This window comes from Branchiostoma floridae, chromosome 3 (genome assembly GCF_000003815.2).
Source record: "Branchiostoma floridae strain S238N-H82 chromosome 3, Bfl_VNyyK, whole genome shotgun sequence".
Classification (NCBI taxonomy): Eukaryota; Metazoa; Chordata; class Leptocardii; order Amphioxiformes; family Branchiostomatidae; genus Branchiostoma; species Branchiostoma floridae.
In genome coordinates, this window is record NC_049981.1 from 11,503,562 (window position 1) to 11,521,790 (window position 18,229).

At 41.7% G+C, this 18,229-nt stretch overlaps 2 protein-coding genes across 4 annotated transcripts; both read left to right on the forward strand.

Moving 5' to 3' along the window:
* The first annotated feature begins 937 nt into the window (after positions 1–937).
* On the forward strand, positions 938–11,064 carry LOC118410777 (prostaglandin E2 receptor EP4 subtype-like). 3 transcript variants are annotated; one of them, XM_035812578.1, is made up of 6 exons: positions 938–1,161; positions 4,440–4,548; positions 5,303–5,429; positions 6,858–6,987; positions 7,862–8,067; positions 10,657–11,064. In XM_035812578.1, the coding sequence occupies exons 1-6, from the start codon at positions 1,077–1,079 to the stop codon at positions 10,810–10,812; spliced, it is 813 nt and encodes a 270-aa protein (XP_035668471.1). In that variant the 5' UTR covers positions 938–1,076; the 3' UTR covers positions 10,813–11,064. The 3 variants fall into 3 exon arrangements, with proteins under 3 accessions (XP_035668471.1, XP_035668469.1, XP_035668470.1); XM_035812576.1 differs by having other exon boundaries at positions 941–1,296; positions 10,657–11,062; XM_035812577.1 differs by having other exon boundaries at positions 941–1,296; positions 10,638–10,802.
* A 3,376-nt stretch (positions 11,065–14,440) lies between these two features.
* Positions 14,441–16,617, forward strand: LOC118412474 (tctex1 domain-containing protein 1-like). Its single transcript, XM_035815355.1, has one exon. It carries the CDS (start codon positions 14,818–14,820, stop codon positions 15,424–15,426), a length of 609 nt encoding a protein of 202 aa, XP_035671248.1. The 5' UTR covers positions 14,441–14,817; the 3' UTR covers positions 15,427–16,617.
* Positions 16,618–18,229: the final 1,612 nt, after the last annotated feature.

Below are 18,229 nucleotides of genomic sequence, written 5' to 3' on the forward strand. Positions count from 1 at the left end.
GAAACGAGTATTAAAACATGAAATCCTGGTTTATAACATCGGTCACGTCATCTTATTATACGCCATACCCAAAGCAGACTAAAGTCACACACAAAAACAAATTCCCTAGGGAATACCCGTAGAAAATACCCGTAGAAAAAAAATACCCGTAGAAAAATTCCTCGCATGCCTGCGGAATTCCTAGAATTCCTGTCAAACGGTCGCACACTATAAACATTAGGCTCGCCCCTGAGGCGTCGCCAAAAAAACAGTCTAGGGAGTTTAATGTCACGTTTTATGCAATGAACCCCTTCCTTTGATTTGTTACTAATGTTGTGAATGAAAGGCGTTGTTTTCAGACTGAAATCTTGTGTATGTGGCTCTGAATGGCAATATTTACAGGCAATACCTGTATCACATTTTTCGGAACTTTTTTTTTAATAAAAAAATGGACAAGAAGCAATAAATAAAATTGGTGTGGCCTAAGTACCAAACATCTTGCAAGGAACGCCAGGAGTCGAACCCATGACCTCGCGATCTCGTGTCCGCTAGCCTAGACACTCGGCCAGCCGACGCCAGCATGAAACCTTCAACGGTCTATGTCGTGAAAAAACAGTACAAGAAGCATTTCATACCCCAAAAGAAAAGTTCTGCTTTAGAGGTTTCAGATCGTGCCGAACTTTTACACATCAGACAATATTTTCCACATACACCCTTCTAAACATACGCGGTTTTAGCCAAGTATCCATTCACGGATTGTTCACGATGAAAAAGACAACAACAACCAAAACATCATTTGCAAATCAATGACGGACATGAAGCTATGATACTATTGGCGGCGGTATCCATAGTTACCGGATCCATGGGATCCGTTGCCATGGTATCATGATGACGCGCCGATTATTCATCGCGGAGACGACGCCTTTTAAGCGGAGCGTCTTACAAGAACATTCACGCTTCTGCTCCGTTAGTAACGAACCACCGTGCTTTTAAATAGCGCAAAGGGCTTACGAAGTGTGTTTTCTTAATGGCTTAAGCGCTTTGCTCATACAAGTGTTTTGAATCTGTAGCTATCTATATATAGACGTAGAGCGAAAATGCATGGCAACGGTTTGGACGATATTTTGAACTGTACGGGTAAGGAGGATGGTCATGATGTGGACTACAGAGGAGGGTGGTCAGGTGCGTTTATCGCCGTGTTTACATCCGTGTCGAACCTGTGCGTTATCGTCTCCGTGGTCAGGAAGCTTCGGCTGGAGATGAGCGTGCCCGCGGTGCTCGTGCTGGGCCTGGCCGTACATGACTTCAGTGCCGGGGGTAAGTTAGTCTGCTTTACGCACTGTTAGCCTCCGTTGCAAACGGAGCTGTTTCTTTTTTTTTTGGGGGGGGGGGGGCGATTTTCAACGTTGGCTAGGTTCTCTTTCTATTTCTAGTTTCTCTTATGCCGGGAAAAGAAGTTTGCCGAGGAAGGGAGTTTGTCGTGGATTAGATTAGCTAGCTAACTAAAAACCAGCCACGTTCGGACCATGCAACGTTAACGGAGGCTAACCCAAACATGTCTACACAGCCGGACCGCCTGTGACCACTTTTTGTGGTGCCTTAGATGATTTTTTCTCACTGACTCAAATTACAAGAGACCTGTCTGTAGTGGCCATGCCACCTGTTAACAAAGATTTTGTCAGTCCCTTGACTTGTCTTCTGAGGTAATTTTGCATTATTATAGCCAAGCCTTATTCAAACACGCTTCTCAAGACTATATAGCAGACAACGTTTGTAACAAACGTATTGTCATCCGTCCGAATTCTAGTACGGAAAGAATCTCATAACAGATTATACATGCGGCTCAATCTCAGTGTTTCACGTGTTTTTCTTGCTGCATTTTGTATGACCTTATCATAAAAAAGGCGTTAAACTCTTAGACTGATGTATACTACATCTGCCTACATAGTAGGCAGGATTCTCTGTTTTTGTATAACGTTGACAGCTGGCAAGGTTGCCTTTAGATTATTGACTTAAAATCTAATGGTTCCGGGAACGAATCCCAAGGACGTTCTTGGAATCCCGAGTGTCCCTGTTGTTGTGCCTTTGACTAGGGACTTCCTGTAACCGAGGGATAAATCTAGGTTCTTTTTGGGTGCCGCTGGAAGATTAGAACATCGGGGATAAATGAACGAAGACTTTTAATTTTTGCACATTCTGCCACACCGGGCCAAGCACAGGTCACAACAAGACATGTTAAAAATATACAGTTAACAGATACAAAATGAGACTATTGCTGGATAAATTCAACTTCTCCTCGCTTTTTCTGTTATAGAGGAGATAAAAGAGCAGACGTCTAGACATGTTTTATGATCGATGGTTTGTCTAGTTGCATTAGGAATATGAATTTTTATACAGAACATAGGTGTATGAAATAAGGAAATTGGTTTTGTATAATCCTATACAGTTCATCTCTCTCTACGGTATACAATTTACACTCTACTACAAAATTACATTCGTCCTCTATTCTATCCAAATTACATTATTTGCATTAAAGAACACAGATAATGAGACGGGGCTTTTCCGCACACTGTGCACGGGAGACTCCCCGAGGAAAGGAAGTCAGTAAGATTACATGTTGCTTGGCTGGCCACAACTAAGGTTCTCTCTCCTCTCACTCTGTCTATCGCCACCTCCTCTGTTCATGACCAACTCCCTGCCTCTACTGACCACTTGCCTCAGAAATCTCCCGTCAATTTAGTCTGTCCATTTTATCCCAGACAAGCAGTTCAAGAAATTCTTTCTGATATTGAATCGTGTTTACTCAGGGAGGCACAACCGCACACCTCTGGAGCAAAGAATATGTCAGTTTTGTAACCTGAACAAGGTCGAAGATGCATCCCACCTTTTATTAGATTGTATATAGTATATATATGTAGTAACGATAACAGCATTCTTTTTAGCTATATTCTAGGAAAGTTCCCTCGCTTTGAATCTTTGTCTAGTGTTGAAAAATTCATTTTTCAGATGAGTTTTGATCAAACGACATTATACAAACACATCTCAAGCTAAATATTCAACATGACTAAAAAAACGAGAAGAAACCGAACAAATGTATTACAATAGTTTTAGAATCAATGTTTTAGATTAGTCTAAGAAACCATGTGTACTTTATTATTACCCTTTGTATCTATGTGCCTGTACTTAGCCCGATAGGGCATGGATGTGCAATAAAGGCTATTACATACGACAGATACAACAGTTGAGTTCAGACGACAATCAAGTAAAAGGAAGGATGAGATTTTCCTTGTTGCGTGCAACGTTGGGTATCCCAATAATTACTCTCAGCTCTTTATACGCACCTGGGTCCGATAACGTGCTAGCAGAAGCTAGACTTAAATTTTAAGGTCACATTTTCCAATAAGGTTATTTGCGAAAAGGAAAAATTAAGCGAATGTCGGACACTTCGGCACATGGACACTTCGGTCCCCTGGCATTCAGGACATTTCGGCCCCAAGCCGAGGACACTTCGGCCCCAAGCCAAGGACACTTCGGCCCTGAGTCCAGTCCACGATAGTTATCTAACACGTAGCCCGAGTTGAGTAAATATACGTATAATTTTATGACGTATGATTTTACTTGTACAGTATATTATATATAGTGTTCTCCCGTCCACTCGAGAAAATCGCCATTAGTGATTACGCTTTTTTGCGTTTCCGGGGCATGAAGATCCCGACTTCGATTAATTTGCCCACAACATAAGAACTAGCGGGGCCGAAGTGTCCTCTGAGCCTGGGCCGAAGTGTCCTCGGCCTGGGGCCGAAGTGTCCTGGACTTGGGGCCGAAATGTCCGGGCCGAAGTGTCCATGTGCCGAACTGTCCTGATGCCAAATTAAGCGCGTATAGAAAGATATGTACAAGCCGGTATACACCTGAATATTCTTTTTTTTTAATGTTTTGTATTTATTTTTGGCTTTTACATCATTCTTTTTGCTCCCCAAAGCTGCCCGGCCGGGCCTGGTTTGGAAATGTCACCCTCACACTGCTCAAGCAACAAATAAAATTTGTCACGTGTTGATGCTATCACATGTATATTATTATATATTCGAGGGGGTTAAGCCCAACTTGATTGTGACACTATATCAAAGACTTGTATTAGCCCTTATTGCAAGAATTAGGATGTTAAGTTTTATTCTATACATCCATTTTGTAATGTGTGTAATAGTTGTTGCCATACATTGTACCATGTACAATTGTCGTGCAATAAAGTTCTTCTATATTATTCATATATAACATGTTTGTAGTCAAGTGAATCAAATATTAGGAATTGTTTTCGTTGTGATTTTTGACGGAAGAGTATTGCGTTTTTGGTAATGTTGAAAAATGTACCTCACGGATTTTGCAGATAAATATTTTTTACAGGTGTTCAATAGAAAAAAAAACTTATCCGGAGTGTTTTTATTATTTTCTCTTCCCATCAGCCTTCTCATTTCCGCTGGTTACGGCAGCCTACTTCCGGGGTATGTGCTGGACAGGTGGCTGGCACGCATGCGCATACAACGCCTTCATGCACATCTTTCTTCTGACAAGGTTAGTGCGCAGTACGCTTTTCTAATGACGTCATTAAGTCCTAACAGACGACAGGAAGATCACAGTAGTTGGTCCACCAGTCAATTAGATACGCTCTTTGTCACATAATGAAACATATACAATACTAATAACACTGTTTCTAAAAATCTTTTATGACAACTTACTCCTCATCATTGTTTGATATATTGAGCAAAAAAAGAACACTATAAGGCTCCAAAGACTGTGGACGATATATTACTGCGATGAGAACAAAGACAGTTTGACAAAAATAGCACGTTTTGCGGTAGCACATAACGAGTTTTACAACAGCCGCAACATGCTGGCATTTTGCGTCAATGTGAGTCGATCGAGTTCCAGACTTGCGTGGAGCCTCGGCGGAGATGATTTTTTTGGTAAAGTAATGAACGAAAAGTAATGAACGTCATCCATGGACGTCATCCATAAAACTGAGTCATAAAAAGGCACAAATTGAAGGTAATGATCAGGAAAAAAACGTTCGTACTACAAGACAGCAGAACGTAACATCAGAAACATGACGATCGCACGACCTATTTGACCGCGCCCTTACTCATTTCATCCGGATGCTATGCATCCTTGTGTTAAGTAGAGTAGTTATTTATACTGTAGTTATGTATCAGTAGATGCCATATTTTCATCATAACAAGAAACGGCAGGAACAAACGGCGACCCGGCTGGGGTTACGAAGGCCGGTGATTCCTCATGAGAACTATTTTTTTTCTTTCTCCCGGCGCAGCTCGCAGTTTGCGGTGGTGCTGATTGCCGCTGACCGCTTCACCGCTCTGATGTTACCGTACCGCTATGTGACCGGGGCCAGGCCCGGGAGAGCCGTCTGTTCTTTGGTCGCTATTACTGTCTTCTCGGTGAGTGCTTTTAGACTAAGGAACCGTACCGTAAAGTCGGCATCTCTTTGAACAGTGCCAAGGAAATGGCACCAACGTTGCAAATCTGTCCTAATTTTCCTTTGCGGTCACACTAAACGTGCGACGTATATAGACCCCGGCCCGAAATGCGCCCATTTCCGATATTTGTTTTTTAATTGCAAATTGTTTGTGACTTGCAAAACATTGTCAGCTTCAAGCGACAACTCGGCACCGATTGGCGCTCTTTTGCGCCAGTTTTCGGGTACCTGGTAAATATAGAATACAACACGGTGTATTCCGTATCATCCGAGGTACCAGCCCGACCGCGGGTCGGATCGCCCTACGGACAATGCCATACCCAACTGAGAAAAACCCCTGTTTTGATGCAAAATGCGCCAGAAATTTGGTGCCCTCGAACAAAAAGTGTTGCAACAGTAATGTTCCAACATCCGAATAAGGTATTCGAACTTTCGATGGCGCCGCACTCGGCCCGCTCGAAACAGTTCGATTTATTCGAATGGAGTCCGTGTGATACGCCATTCGAACCTGTGAGATACGGAAGTTATGGCCCGGTCCGGAACACCCGTATCGAACGTTATCGCGTCACAGGTATGACATAAAATGAGATTCCCATTGAAACTCCAAAGTATACCTGGTTAATAGCATGAATGTAATGTGTGTTCGCAGCAAGTGTCTACTCTCCTAAACTTTAATACATCAATGAACGCCCTTGATTACATGTAGCGTTCAGTCAAACGTGACCAACCATATTGTGTTATCAGGATAAATTATGCTTTTCATTCTCCCACGCAGAAACCCCCGTGTCCACAACATACGTTGACCGGCCGAATGTATATTGAGGATGCGGCGATCTGCGTGGAAGAATGCATGACAACTGGAGAAGTCCTCAAATCCAAATGTTCTGTATTTGGTTATTTGATACCAAAAGATGTGTCTGTATGAAATGGATGATATCTAAAATCATAACACACTTGAGTCAATGTTTTAAAAAAAAAGGTACGTTTTCGGTAGAATCAAATAACAAGGTAAAAGGAGGATGGACGGAAATTTAGACTGTATGTGTCTAGATTCTGTAGATTGTTTGAAATTCATTCTATGAATGGACAACATGGTTCTTAATTTACAGCCAATACATATGTACAATCACATATGACCGCTTGTCACCTTCCTCACCGCAATACTGGCTGTTTCTATTCCGCACTGCAGCTAGGTGTCGCTGCTGAAATTACGGTTCCAAACGTAGTGTTGTATCATATGCGGTGCCAAACGTTAAGTATTAATTTATGTAAAGATAGTTATTGTCATGAAAGTCATACATAGTTCTATAGATCCAGTATTGTTTTAGACTAAGACTAAGAATACCCTAAAGTTAACTTGATTACTTTTTTGTTTGTACGTGTTCCACAGGCTGTGTTTGCGGTGTTGCCGCTAGTGGACGTCGTTTCCGTGGTCCCAATCTTCGATGTGGTCTGTACCTTCGATTGGGCAGACTCCACCGCTTCTGGCCGCTTCTACATCTACTGGTCTATTGTACAGGGTGCGTAAAGAACTAAAGAAATCTTCGCTCGGTAGCAAACGCAGAAAAATGGTTGAAAATAATGTTCTTTGAGGCGCAACTAAAGTTCCTAGCTCTGCCACATTTCTCAGGTCAACAATGACTAGTTCTACTTCCTAATGCTAGGTGGCGCTACAGTGAGAAACATGCTATGCGAATGTGACTAAGCTTGTATCCCCCCTCATCAGGGTTTATCGCAGACGAAGGAACCGTCTATTCCTGAATAACGTAATTACTTCGTCCCTAAGCAACTTCTTCAAAGGCGTAGCCCTTTGAATAGACCACCATATACTTGATGTTCTGATGATATGTACGCTGTCTCTCCAACGGTAGAGATCGTCTGCCTATCTTTATCCGAGGTACATGTAGATAGAATGTATTTCAACTTTATGTTTATATTTGCGGAGTATCTATGGCAACTGTAAACAGATATTGAGATCTATCATTTTCAAGACTCCCTTGTAATTGATGAAACGCCAATGATGATATAGCTTCCTAAAGTACACGTAGGCCTTTATATGATGTAAATAGTACCTCAGTCTGTTACATATTTTGTCTGACCCTTCCCTCTTCCTTCATAACTAATCTCCAAGCAGATCCTACAATGGCATAAGATAGTACCAAAATGGCCAAGGATTGTAGTCAGCCAAGAGGTGTCCATTTGCCATGTAGCGAAACACACTCCTAAGCCAGCTTCACTCCTCTGCCAGCTTTTGATACTATCTTATGCTACCGTAGAATCTGCTTGGAGATTACCTCATGACCACAATTAATGAAAAGCGGCCTGCGGGCCGATTTGAGCTTTCATGAATAGACAAAGGTTCAAACAAACAAATGTTTGCGTTCTGACTTTCAGGCTTTGTGTTGATCGGCATCCTGCTGGTGATGAACGTTTTCGTCATGGTGGAGGTACGGCGCATGAACGGGAGGGTGGAGCGGGTGCCCCAGGGGGAGGGGGAGGTGGAAAAGCGAGGGCGGCAGAGGCAGGAGAAGTACTCCGAGTTTACCCTGCTCGTCATCATGGTCTCCATTGTGTTCGTCATCTGCACAGCGCCGATCTTGGTAAGGGCCCTGTCACAACCGCCGTACGATCGTCTTACGAACAAGACGAAGGACATCAGTCCTGGTGTAGTTGTGCATGTGTCGTACACGATTCAGCTGTGTGGTTACTGTAAATGCAGAAACTTTAGAGGTGGTTTAATATTAATGTTCGCGGTTTTCGCGGTGGCCTCTTCACCGCGAACTTAAAACCACCACATTTTTTTCATGGAAGTAGGAAACTACCGCGAAAAGACCCTTTTCCTGCTACCGTGAAATTAAATCCCCGCGAACTTGAATACCTTAACAGTACCAGGGGTGGGTACAGATAAAGAAAATTCAGGTTCAGGTACGGTCGAGGTTCAGAGGGTCAGGTCCAAGTTCGCCACCTATTTGCATGTTAAAACTTGTGAATGGGCAATATCAAAAACAATAGTACATTTCGCTACAAAGGAATCTGTTTGATGGATTACCCGACTTCTATTGGCGTTTTATAATGCTATCTTCCTGTAAACAACACTTAATGCCTCTGTTAACTTAACTGTAGAAACTTGGTGAAAATGACTGTCAACTGCTATTTTCTTGGGTCCGTAAGCCCCCAAACACGTGAACGCCTGCCGGTATAATGTCATCCATTTATAATATACATCTTTTTAATCTAAAAGTAGAGCTATTCATAGGCTTTCAACACATTCACACGCTCAGCTGTCAAAATTATCATGTTTAAAGATTCTACGATATTCCAACATTATTCAAAACATTCTGATCTTATTCGATGGAGAACCGAAACGACAGAATGTGACCAACAGAATGCAGTGAGAATGTCTCAGAGAATGCAATACAAATACCCAGGAATAGACAAAAATAGTTATTCTGACGGAATTTCGGCTCATTGCTTTTCGTGTGAAGGGGATATGGAAGGTTCATGTGGAACTCCAACTCGAATGTGGCGCGAATTCTGCAAATTCTTAATATATTCCGGTTTGTTCTGGTTGATTCCTGCTAATTCAGTTTCAGTGTACAAGTCTGAAGGCGATATCGCTTTCATCCAAGAATCAAAACTTAAACAAATCAAATCAGAACGCAGACAGCTATCATTAAGCATGTTAATGAGCGGTATACAAGTGTAACCGTTTCATGAATCACCCGCCGCTGCTTTCCTCGAGCTATTGACATCACTGTGTCCATAGAGACAATCAAAGCTGATTTTACTTCTAAAGATGGTTCTCCGCATGACAACTGTCTTCACATACATCTGATGGCTGTAGTAAATAGACTTTTATGGTTCGATTGATCTATTACATGTTTGGTTTCACCTACCCACCATTGCAAACCTTCCAGCGGTTCTTGAGATACTCCCCCACATACCACAAGAGTGAAAACAGTATGGCGAAACTATACGTCCATCTTCTTGGAAGTAATAACAGGATGCAAACAACTTTTTTATGAAGCGTGTTACTTAGTGGGATACAATATTGTGATCGTTTCATGAACCACCCACCGCTGCTTTCTCGTGCTGTTGACATCACTGCGTCCATAGAGACGACACCCCAGCTGTGATTTTGATCAAACCTGATTTTACTTCAAAAGATGGTTCTCTGCATGACAACTTTCTTCATATACATCTGATTTCTCTCGTAAATAGAATTTTATGTTTTGATTTAAGTATACATGTTTGGTTTCAACACGAAAAATGGCTTTAAAAATCATACCAGACCTTTATTTGGTGACATTGGTGTGGCGTAATGGTTAAAGTGCTTGGCTCAAAAACCATGGGCTCATCAGGTTCTGCTCCTCTGACATTCCCCGATGCTGTGGCCTTAACTTGCTTTCGGTAATTCGATGGTGGAATGACGCTCACAAAGCTTAAGTCTTTTTGACACTTTTCAAAAATCCACATTTTCGGTGGTGATTAGTCGTGGTTAACTTTAAACGTAAATAACTCGCCAACAACACTGGACAAATGTCGACAGATAGCATGCCAGTTTAGTGGTTGATTAATATTTGTCATCCATGTATGGGGATCTACATCTTTTTAATCTAAAAGTAGAACTATTCACACGCTCAGCTGTCAAAATTTTCATGTTTGAGACTGAGATTATAATCCTAAAAACAAATCAATCAGAACGCAGAAAGCTGTTATCAAGCTTGCTACTGACTGGATGGATACCGCTGTGATCGTTTCATGAATCACCGCTGGTTTCTCGTGTTATTGACGTCATTGTGTGTGTGTCCATGGAGACGTCACCCCAGCTGTGATTTTGATCAAAGCTAATTTTACTTCTAAAGCTGGTTCTCTGCTTGACAACTTTCTTGATATCTGATGGCTCTTGTAAATAGAATTTTATGTTTAGATTAAAGTGTTACAAGTTTGGTTTCAACAAGAAAAATGGCATTATACCGAACCTTTATTTGGTGACTTTGGTAATGATTAAAGCGTTTGGCTTAGAACCTCGTTCGCTCCTCTAATTAACATGCCACGATGATATGTGCCCATGTGATATATACTTGTTGAATGAGCCACTCGGTACATCCATCTAAAGTCAGTCCCATATGTTCAGTCAGAAGTCTTCTTCATATATATCATCATGAAGATGGTGATTCTTTTCACAGGTAAGGACGCTGTGTAATCAGTTGCGCGTCCTCCCGTCGGAGAACGCTGACTACGTGGCGAAGCGCCTCAGCATCATCAGCAGCATGATTAACCCACACCTGTACTGGACCTTCCGGCCCAAGGGTAGAAAGGCTCTGCTCAACTTTGTCAGGTAACAGGGCTTTTTGTTTTTGTAAGACGGTTAAGATACATCAGCAGCATGATTAACCCACACCTGTACTGGACCTTCCGACCCAAGGCCAGAAAGGCCCTGCTCAACTTTGTCAGGTAACAGGGCTTTTTGTTTTTGTAAGACGGTTAAGATACATCAGCAGCATGATTAACCCACACCTGTACTGGACCTTCCGACCCAAGGCCAGAAAGGCCCTGCTCAACTTTGTCAGGTAACAGGGTTTTTTGTTGTTGTAAGACGGTTAAGATGCATAAACTTTCAGAAATTTGGTAAAATCAGCATTTTTTTGTGTGTTCTTTAATGGTGTGAATAGCTCAATTGATGATTACCAGTATAAGGTCGTTCAAACTTTCGAGTGCGTGTACGCGGCGACAGGAATTGTGGGCAATATGTCAAAGGTGCAGGCCCCTGATGAACAAAGCACGTCTGGACATTGTAATGCAAATCGAAACACTGGTCGTGACCATGGTGGGAATTAGAGACGGGTACTGACTCCATCACAATCGATTGATCCATCACGCGATTCTTGAGTTACATCCTCCGGACCCGATGCAGTACCCCAAAACTATACTTCCATCTTCATGGAAGTAATTTCTATGACGCGAATGAAGAGCTTCTGTTTGTCAATGAAGGGCTTATGTCTTTAATAAGAAATCAGTAGATTTTGGTTTGCTGGCGGCTTTTCTACAGAAGGTACAGGTACTACAGAATGTTTTGATATCGTGTTTTCGAGACAAGCTATGGTCATAATTTCTGGGTGGTAGATAGCTCTAAGGGCTCAGGATGAACTGTTATAAGTACTAGGTAGGTCTCCCTAGCAGTCTGCTACAGGACTACAGTTACATAGTTTGAATCAGAGTGAGTCAAGAAAGGATTCATAAATTTTTATTTGACCTTTCCAACGTTTCCAGATATTCCAGGGTTTGCATTTTGGCTTTTGTAAAAAGAAATATCAATGACCTATATAATAATTGAAGAATATGAGGTTTCCATTTTATTTGTCGAGAAAACATGTCACTCTCTGCATTTCCTTCCAGAGAGAAATGTAACTGCCTGTGTACACAGCGGACTGACAGCGCTAACGACGAGGAGCAGTTTCCAGAGGCGGCTACTAGCGTGGTCAGTCAGGGCGGAAACTCCATGGCTCTCAAAGAGCTTCTGGCGGATCCCATCAGAGTGAAAGAAATCTCAGACCAACTAGAATACCCGACAAAGATCACTAGATGTCATGGGAACCAATACAAGATGACGCCGGTGGATAACGACCGTAGTACCCAAGACTCTACGCTATAGGGCTCGACGAAAGCTTTCTAAGAAAAAAAATGTCGAGTCATGGGATAGATGGGAATGTGCCTTAGATGCACATAGCTGTTGTAATAATAAGTTTATTGCAAATTCTTGCCCAAGGGCTAATTGTAAGTGAGAAAAGGAAATGACAGACAAATTATATAAGAAAAAAAATTAAAAGAAAACTTAATAAGGAAAGAATGGACAGATACGTGAAGTTCTGTCACCATGCCTGCCATATGGAGATTTCAGCCTTAACATCGCCCCAAAGGAATCTCTTCCTCCAGGAGCAGAGGAAGCATGGCCAACCTGGTCATGTCTCAACCGCCTCAGAACAGGCACAGGAAGATGCAAGACCCTCGTGGCGAAGTGGGGTCTTAGCCCAGATGGACAGACTGCTTGTGACTGCGGACAGGAGCAGACTATGAAACATCTTCTTGTCTGTCCCCTACTGTCCGAACCATGCACCAAAGAAGATTTGGAAGCTTTGACCCCCAGAGGAAGGGAGTGTGTGGAGTACTGGAGCAGAAAAGTATAGTAATGACACGAAGAAGAAGAAGAAGTCATTAGAATGAAACCATATAAACTGTTGATGATTTCTTTGCATAGATATGAGCAATCAGTTTTGAGAAATTTTCTAATAATAATATATTCCATAATACAATAGTTTTTGAAAGTACTAGTGTTAATCTATTTGACACATTTTCAGAAGTACTCTAGTGTATGTACATGTGTATTACAGCCTAACGGGTGCAGATGCGGGGTAGGGCCACCCTTGCATTTGGAGTTGCGCAGCAGAGTACTAGTATGCCGTGCATATCTTCGAAGTAATGTTGGACGTATCTTTAGATTTCTTCCTGTTAGAATTTTGAAATGTCCAGTTTTCTACCAGAAAGAACAAGATGTGTCTACTTTTATAATCTGGCCAAAATTTGTCACGTTTTAACCAGTGTAATTTGCCCGTAATAAAATACTCATTGGCTGGGATGAGCCCAGCTGGGATGAGCTGGGCTCATCCATTAGGGCAGGGGGTGAAACCCTGGTGTCATTGCAATCTTCTCTCTGTTCTGTGGCTCCTGATATTTTCCCCTAAAATCGGACAATTCCACTTGCACTGTGCCTTTTGATGGCATTTGACATAACTATAACGTTTGACTGCCATACTCTGCAAACTCATGGAATATTTTTACACCGAACTCCCTGAACACTGTGGAGAGAAAATGGCGGACGGCCGCTAGCTGGTCGGATGTAACTATTTTGATGACGTAGATAGTATGACGTAGGTTGTTCCTGTGTACTTTAATGGCTGATTTTGGACGCACTTTACTATCAAACCAAAGTATATGTAGCACGTTACGGTTGAGCAGGGAGCAGTCGTTCAAGTATCTCTGTTTATTTCTTCGTATTCGTTGACATTTTTTGTTCATGTACATATCACGATTGCGCAACACCAAGGAGATAAGTCTAGTCATTTTCATACTGCAGAATGTAACATCGAAGGAATGTTTTGTAATATTTTGTGGAGCCAACGTTTGACTGTCTAGTTTATGTTTTACTATGTTGAAGTATTTGTCTCAATAATGAGTATGTTATGTTGACTTATAGATATAAAATATATTGGATTTTTCATATAGTCTATCACTGATTTGAGTCATTGGAAAAACAAACGTCGTTATTTTTCCTTGTTCTTTAGTATGTACGAGTAACTTAATAGTATGGTTATTATTGATGATATTGTGATTAACGTTAGTCATTGTTATTATGTCGAATTGTTGCTTTGTTAAACAAAAGGAAGAATCTTCACATAATGTATCGTGTTGCTGAGAACTCTACAGTACAGTACTGAATATATAGAAGAATATTGGCATGTGAAAGTTATATCAGTCTATTTCTGCATTTTTTTTTTTTTAATTTATAGTGATGATTCGCAGAATGAGGAATGATTAAACGTGTACATAGAAGATTGTTTGAATAAATTAATAAAAGAATGAAGAATGAATTAATGAATGAATGAACGAACGAACGAATGAACGAAATGGTGAATGAATGAATGAAAAAAATGAATTAGTGAATGTTTGGGATTGTAGATATCAATTCAGATCTCACTCGTGGTGAAAATGTTTTGGGCACCCCTCTCTCCGGGTCCTTGTTGGTATGTCCCTGATATTGAGAGTTGAGTCATCAGTCATGTAGCCATGTTTTCACGACAGGTACATTCGATCCGCCCGGGCTGTTTATTTCTCCAGGGTGACCACGTGTAACCCAAATCACCCGTTGCCACTGGCAAAGTTTACTGTACTCCCCTCCAAAAGGTCTTGCTTACAATAAATACACAGTTTGGAAAGGTACAATGGCGGCCATGCCCTATCAATTACCAAGTGCTTTTGTAAGATATTGGTCGCATGCAACACCGGAGTTGCCTCGGACTGAGGCCGACAGAAATATAAGGAGACAGGTGTCATTGTTTGGAGTGGACGATCTAAGTCAGAGCGGGGTAGAAACAACAGTAGCAGTTGCGTTGTGTACTGTGAGGGGTGGGAGAGAATTTACGGTCCCTAACAGAACAGGTTTGCTGAAAACACAGATCACCGTTATCTGTCAGCAGCCGCAGAGGATCAAGAGTGATCAGAAGATAAAGACCCCACCGGCCGGTTTTCTTTGTTCTCCGAGATCGGACGGATAAGTCACAGGCTTCCCGACAATGTCCGTTGCTAAGGGAGGCAAGAAGCGGGTTACCCGGATTGCCGTGCCGTCAGGTGCCGACTCCGACGGGTACTCTAGCGGGGGCGAGGGCACTCCGAAGCCAGGGCGCCGCAAGAAGTTCCTCCAAGTTCCCGACGGCGCAACTCCCTCCCTCCGGGGCGGCTACGACCCAGGAAGCATGGACGAAGTCATGTCAACAGTCGGCGGGAGCGAGCACTCCTTCGCACTCCACGGCTCAAATCGGAAGGTACAGTACGAGAACACTTACAAGATGGAACCTGACTTTAAGTTTCAGTCCCACCTTATCGAAGGACCTGCTAGGGATATTCTTGAGACACATCTCAAGGATCAGCCCTACGATGCCGCGACGTGCCGAACGCAGGCGCAAGACCTGGCGGGAAAGATCATGGACGCGACGAAAAACCTGAACATCAAACGTTACAAACTGGTGACCATCGTCAGCATAGGGAGCTTAAAGGAGCGGCCCGGCATGCACTTCGGGAGCAGGTGTCTGTGGAACGACAAGACAGACTCCTTCACAACGGTCAAGTACACCAACGGATCTCTGTTCGCTGTTGCTATGATCTACGGACTGTATTTTGAGTAGAGCAAAGGACAACACCTACACAACCGTCCGTCAGAAACCGTTAGCAGAACTGGGTTGACAGTACGCAAACTGTGTTGACATTTCCAGTCCGATATTCACAACGATACGTGTCTTGAACTGACATCCCTTCTATAGTTATTTTGGGGTCGATTTTTGTTGGATTCGTGTTGGAAAGTTACGTCTTCGTGTATCTACAGAACTTGCTCCGTGAAGGTATTGTGAGAATATTGATAGAAACCGTCTGATATTTGCGTTAGAAATGTAGATAAGTCAATAGAATCATGGCAAATGAATTGTAAATTAGACATGTAAAGTTTACCCTTCAATCATGCTGCATTTTAAGTGTTTCTACCCTAATGCTGTATAGCTATAGCAAGTAACTGTATAAAATGAATGGAGTCTATGGAAGAAACGAGTCGAAAATACGTTGCTGTAGGTTGAAAGGGTGTTTTTTGTTGCCGGTAGTTCAAACAACACAGGTCTGACCTCAGGTAGACTCGTGTTACTGCGACACAAATATTTGTACCGCTAAACCACACAATCAAATTAAACAGCCCCACTATTTGCTTCGCCTACTTGTGCTAAGAACAATTTACTCGTAGCGGAATGACGTTTTTACATAGTTTGGAGAGGGATATTATTCTTTGTAATGCCACTTTAATAAGTGTCAAGATGCTGTGGATTAAATGGCTAGGATACGAGTACCAAAGTTGGGCATTTTGTACTCTTCAGAGGTTCGGATCCGGCTGTTTTTGGATGTGTTTCTGAAGAACCGTCTCTGAACTTTAAGTCAAGCTTTCTTATTTTCGTGTTTCCTCCATGGCTTTTGGTCTGCGGACATAAAGAAAACGGGACAAATAGAATTCCCGAGTCTACACGCATCAAGAAACAGCCGGAGCCAAACCTCTGCTTGAAGATCAGCACTCTGTACAATCGCTGGATCGTTTAACGTTGTACATGTGAACTGTAACGTTGTTTACAAAGCGTGGGGCTAAAAAGGCAGTCTTGAATACACGACTGTGCGGTGGGCACACTCTGACTACATTAGTCATTCGGTCAGGCGATTATTCATTTGTTTGCTTACTGTTTCAATGTTGATATGAATGGCTGCAGATACGTGTTCAAAGATCCATATCAATGTATGTACTAGTGGTATAAGTTTGAATAAATGTTGCAGTTACTTTGTCCTGAGATACGTGTCGTTTTATACACCTTAGTAACCCTACACCGTACACCTGCGTTACAACTGGCCTCGGAAACAATTTAATCTAGTTCAGAAAAATACCGACAACGCTTAACGTAATGCACGCCTAAACAAACATCCAAGCTCTTTCATTGTCCGCAAAGTGGGGTAATTTTTTTGACAAATTATGGTACGGAACTGGTCGTGTTGACCATTGGCTTAATGGAGTTAATAGGAAGGGAGGCTGTGATTGACAGCTCAGTCAGGCGTGTTTGGTCGATGTAACTTGAGAGAGTGGAGGTTCAGCAAATGTATTCTCACCACGTTACCTTTTGTGACACACAGAAACAAGGAGGCGACATTTTATGAATGGAACGCAGATGTTATCGTTTAGATAGTGGCAGAGTTTAACAGCGTGGGGATTATTTCAGGTCGTTGAGACCAATATAGAAATATGGTCCAGTCCGTTGGTTGAATTACGATCTTATCACTAAGTGGGAAAATCATGTGTATGTCAGTTATTTTCCCACAGGACATGAAAAAGTAGGCATGCTGTAAAACCACATACTGTCATACACACACACACACACACACACACACACACACACACACACACACACACACACACACAGAGACAGACAGACACACACACACACACACAGACACACACACAGACAGATAGACACACACAGACACACACACACACACACACACAGACAGACACACACACACATATGCATACACTACCAAAAATGCTTTTTCTTGTTTATCTTGTTTTGCTTCCTCACAGAAAATTTTTCTTCCAGGAAGAAAATTATTCTGTCTCTAAGAAATCTTAGAAAAATGTGCTTGTCCATGGGGCAAGCAAATTTTTGCTTGTCAAGTTTTTGAGAAAATTTGAGATTTGTTTTCTTGTATTTCTTAAAATGCCTCTTCTTGTTTATCTTGTTTTGCTTCCTCACAGAAAATTTATATTCCAGGAAGAAAAAAATTCTTGCATTTCTTAAGAGTTGAATCTGGTAAGAAAATAACAAGAATTTGTAGAATTTTTTTCTTGCATCATAAGAAAATTTAAGAAGATTTTGCTTATATGTCTAAAAAAAAATTGTGGTTTCTCGTTTTGCTTGAATTTTATTCTCAATTTTCTTCATGCAATAATATTTTTCTTCATATAAGAATTGTCCATGGGGTAAGCAAAATAAGAAAAAATCATTTTTGGTAGTGTACATACATACATACATACATACATACATACATACATACATACATACATACATGTTTATATACAAAGAAATGCTACCAAAACCAAATATTTTTGGCGAAGCTAATCAAATAATCAATTCAGCCTAAATCATAAAGGAGGACGTTCGGAAGACCACAGCAGGTCGGGCCGGATCAAACGGTTGGATTAAACCTTAAAATCTCCCAGAAAAAAATCTGAGAAAAAAGTTGATATATCAACAATCATAAATCATACATAGGATTACGATCTCCCTAAAGCTATTCATCCTACAGAAAATGTCATTTCCTGCTACTTGTTGTTAACGTGCATTGCTCTGTATGTCTTCTCAAAAAGGAAAAAGATAAAGTGCCAGGAGCAGTATGGACACACAGCTGAAA

Coding starts and splice junctions, on each gene's coding strand:
- LOC118410777 (XM_035812576.1), top strand. CDS start 1,077: ATGCATGGCAACGGTTTGGACGATATTTTGAACTGTACGGGTAAGGAG. Junction 1,297..4,439: donor ACATGACTTCAGTGCCGGGG/GTAAGTTAGTCT, acceptor TCTTCCCATCAG/CCTTCTCATTTCCGCTGGTT. Junction 6,988..7,861: donor CTACTGGTCTATTGTACAGG/GTGCGTAAAGAA, acceptor TCTGACTTTCAG/GCTTTGTGTTGATCGGCATC.
- LOC118412474 (XM_035815355.1), top strand. CDS start 14,818: ATGTCCGTTGCTAAGGGAGGCAAGAAGCGGGTTACCCGGATTGCCGTG.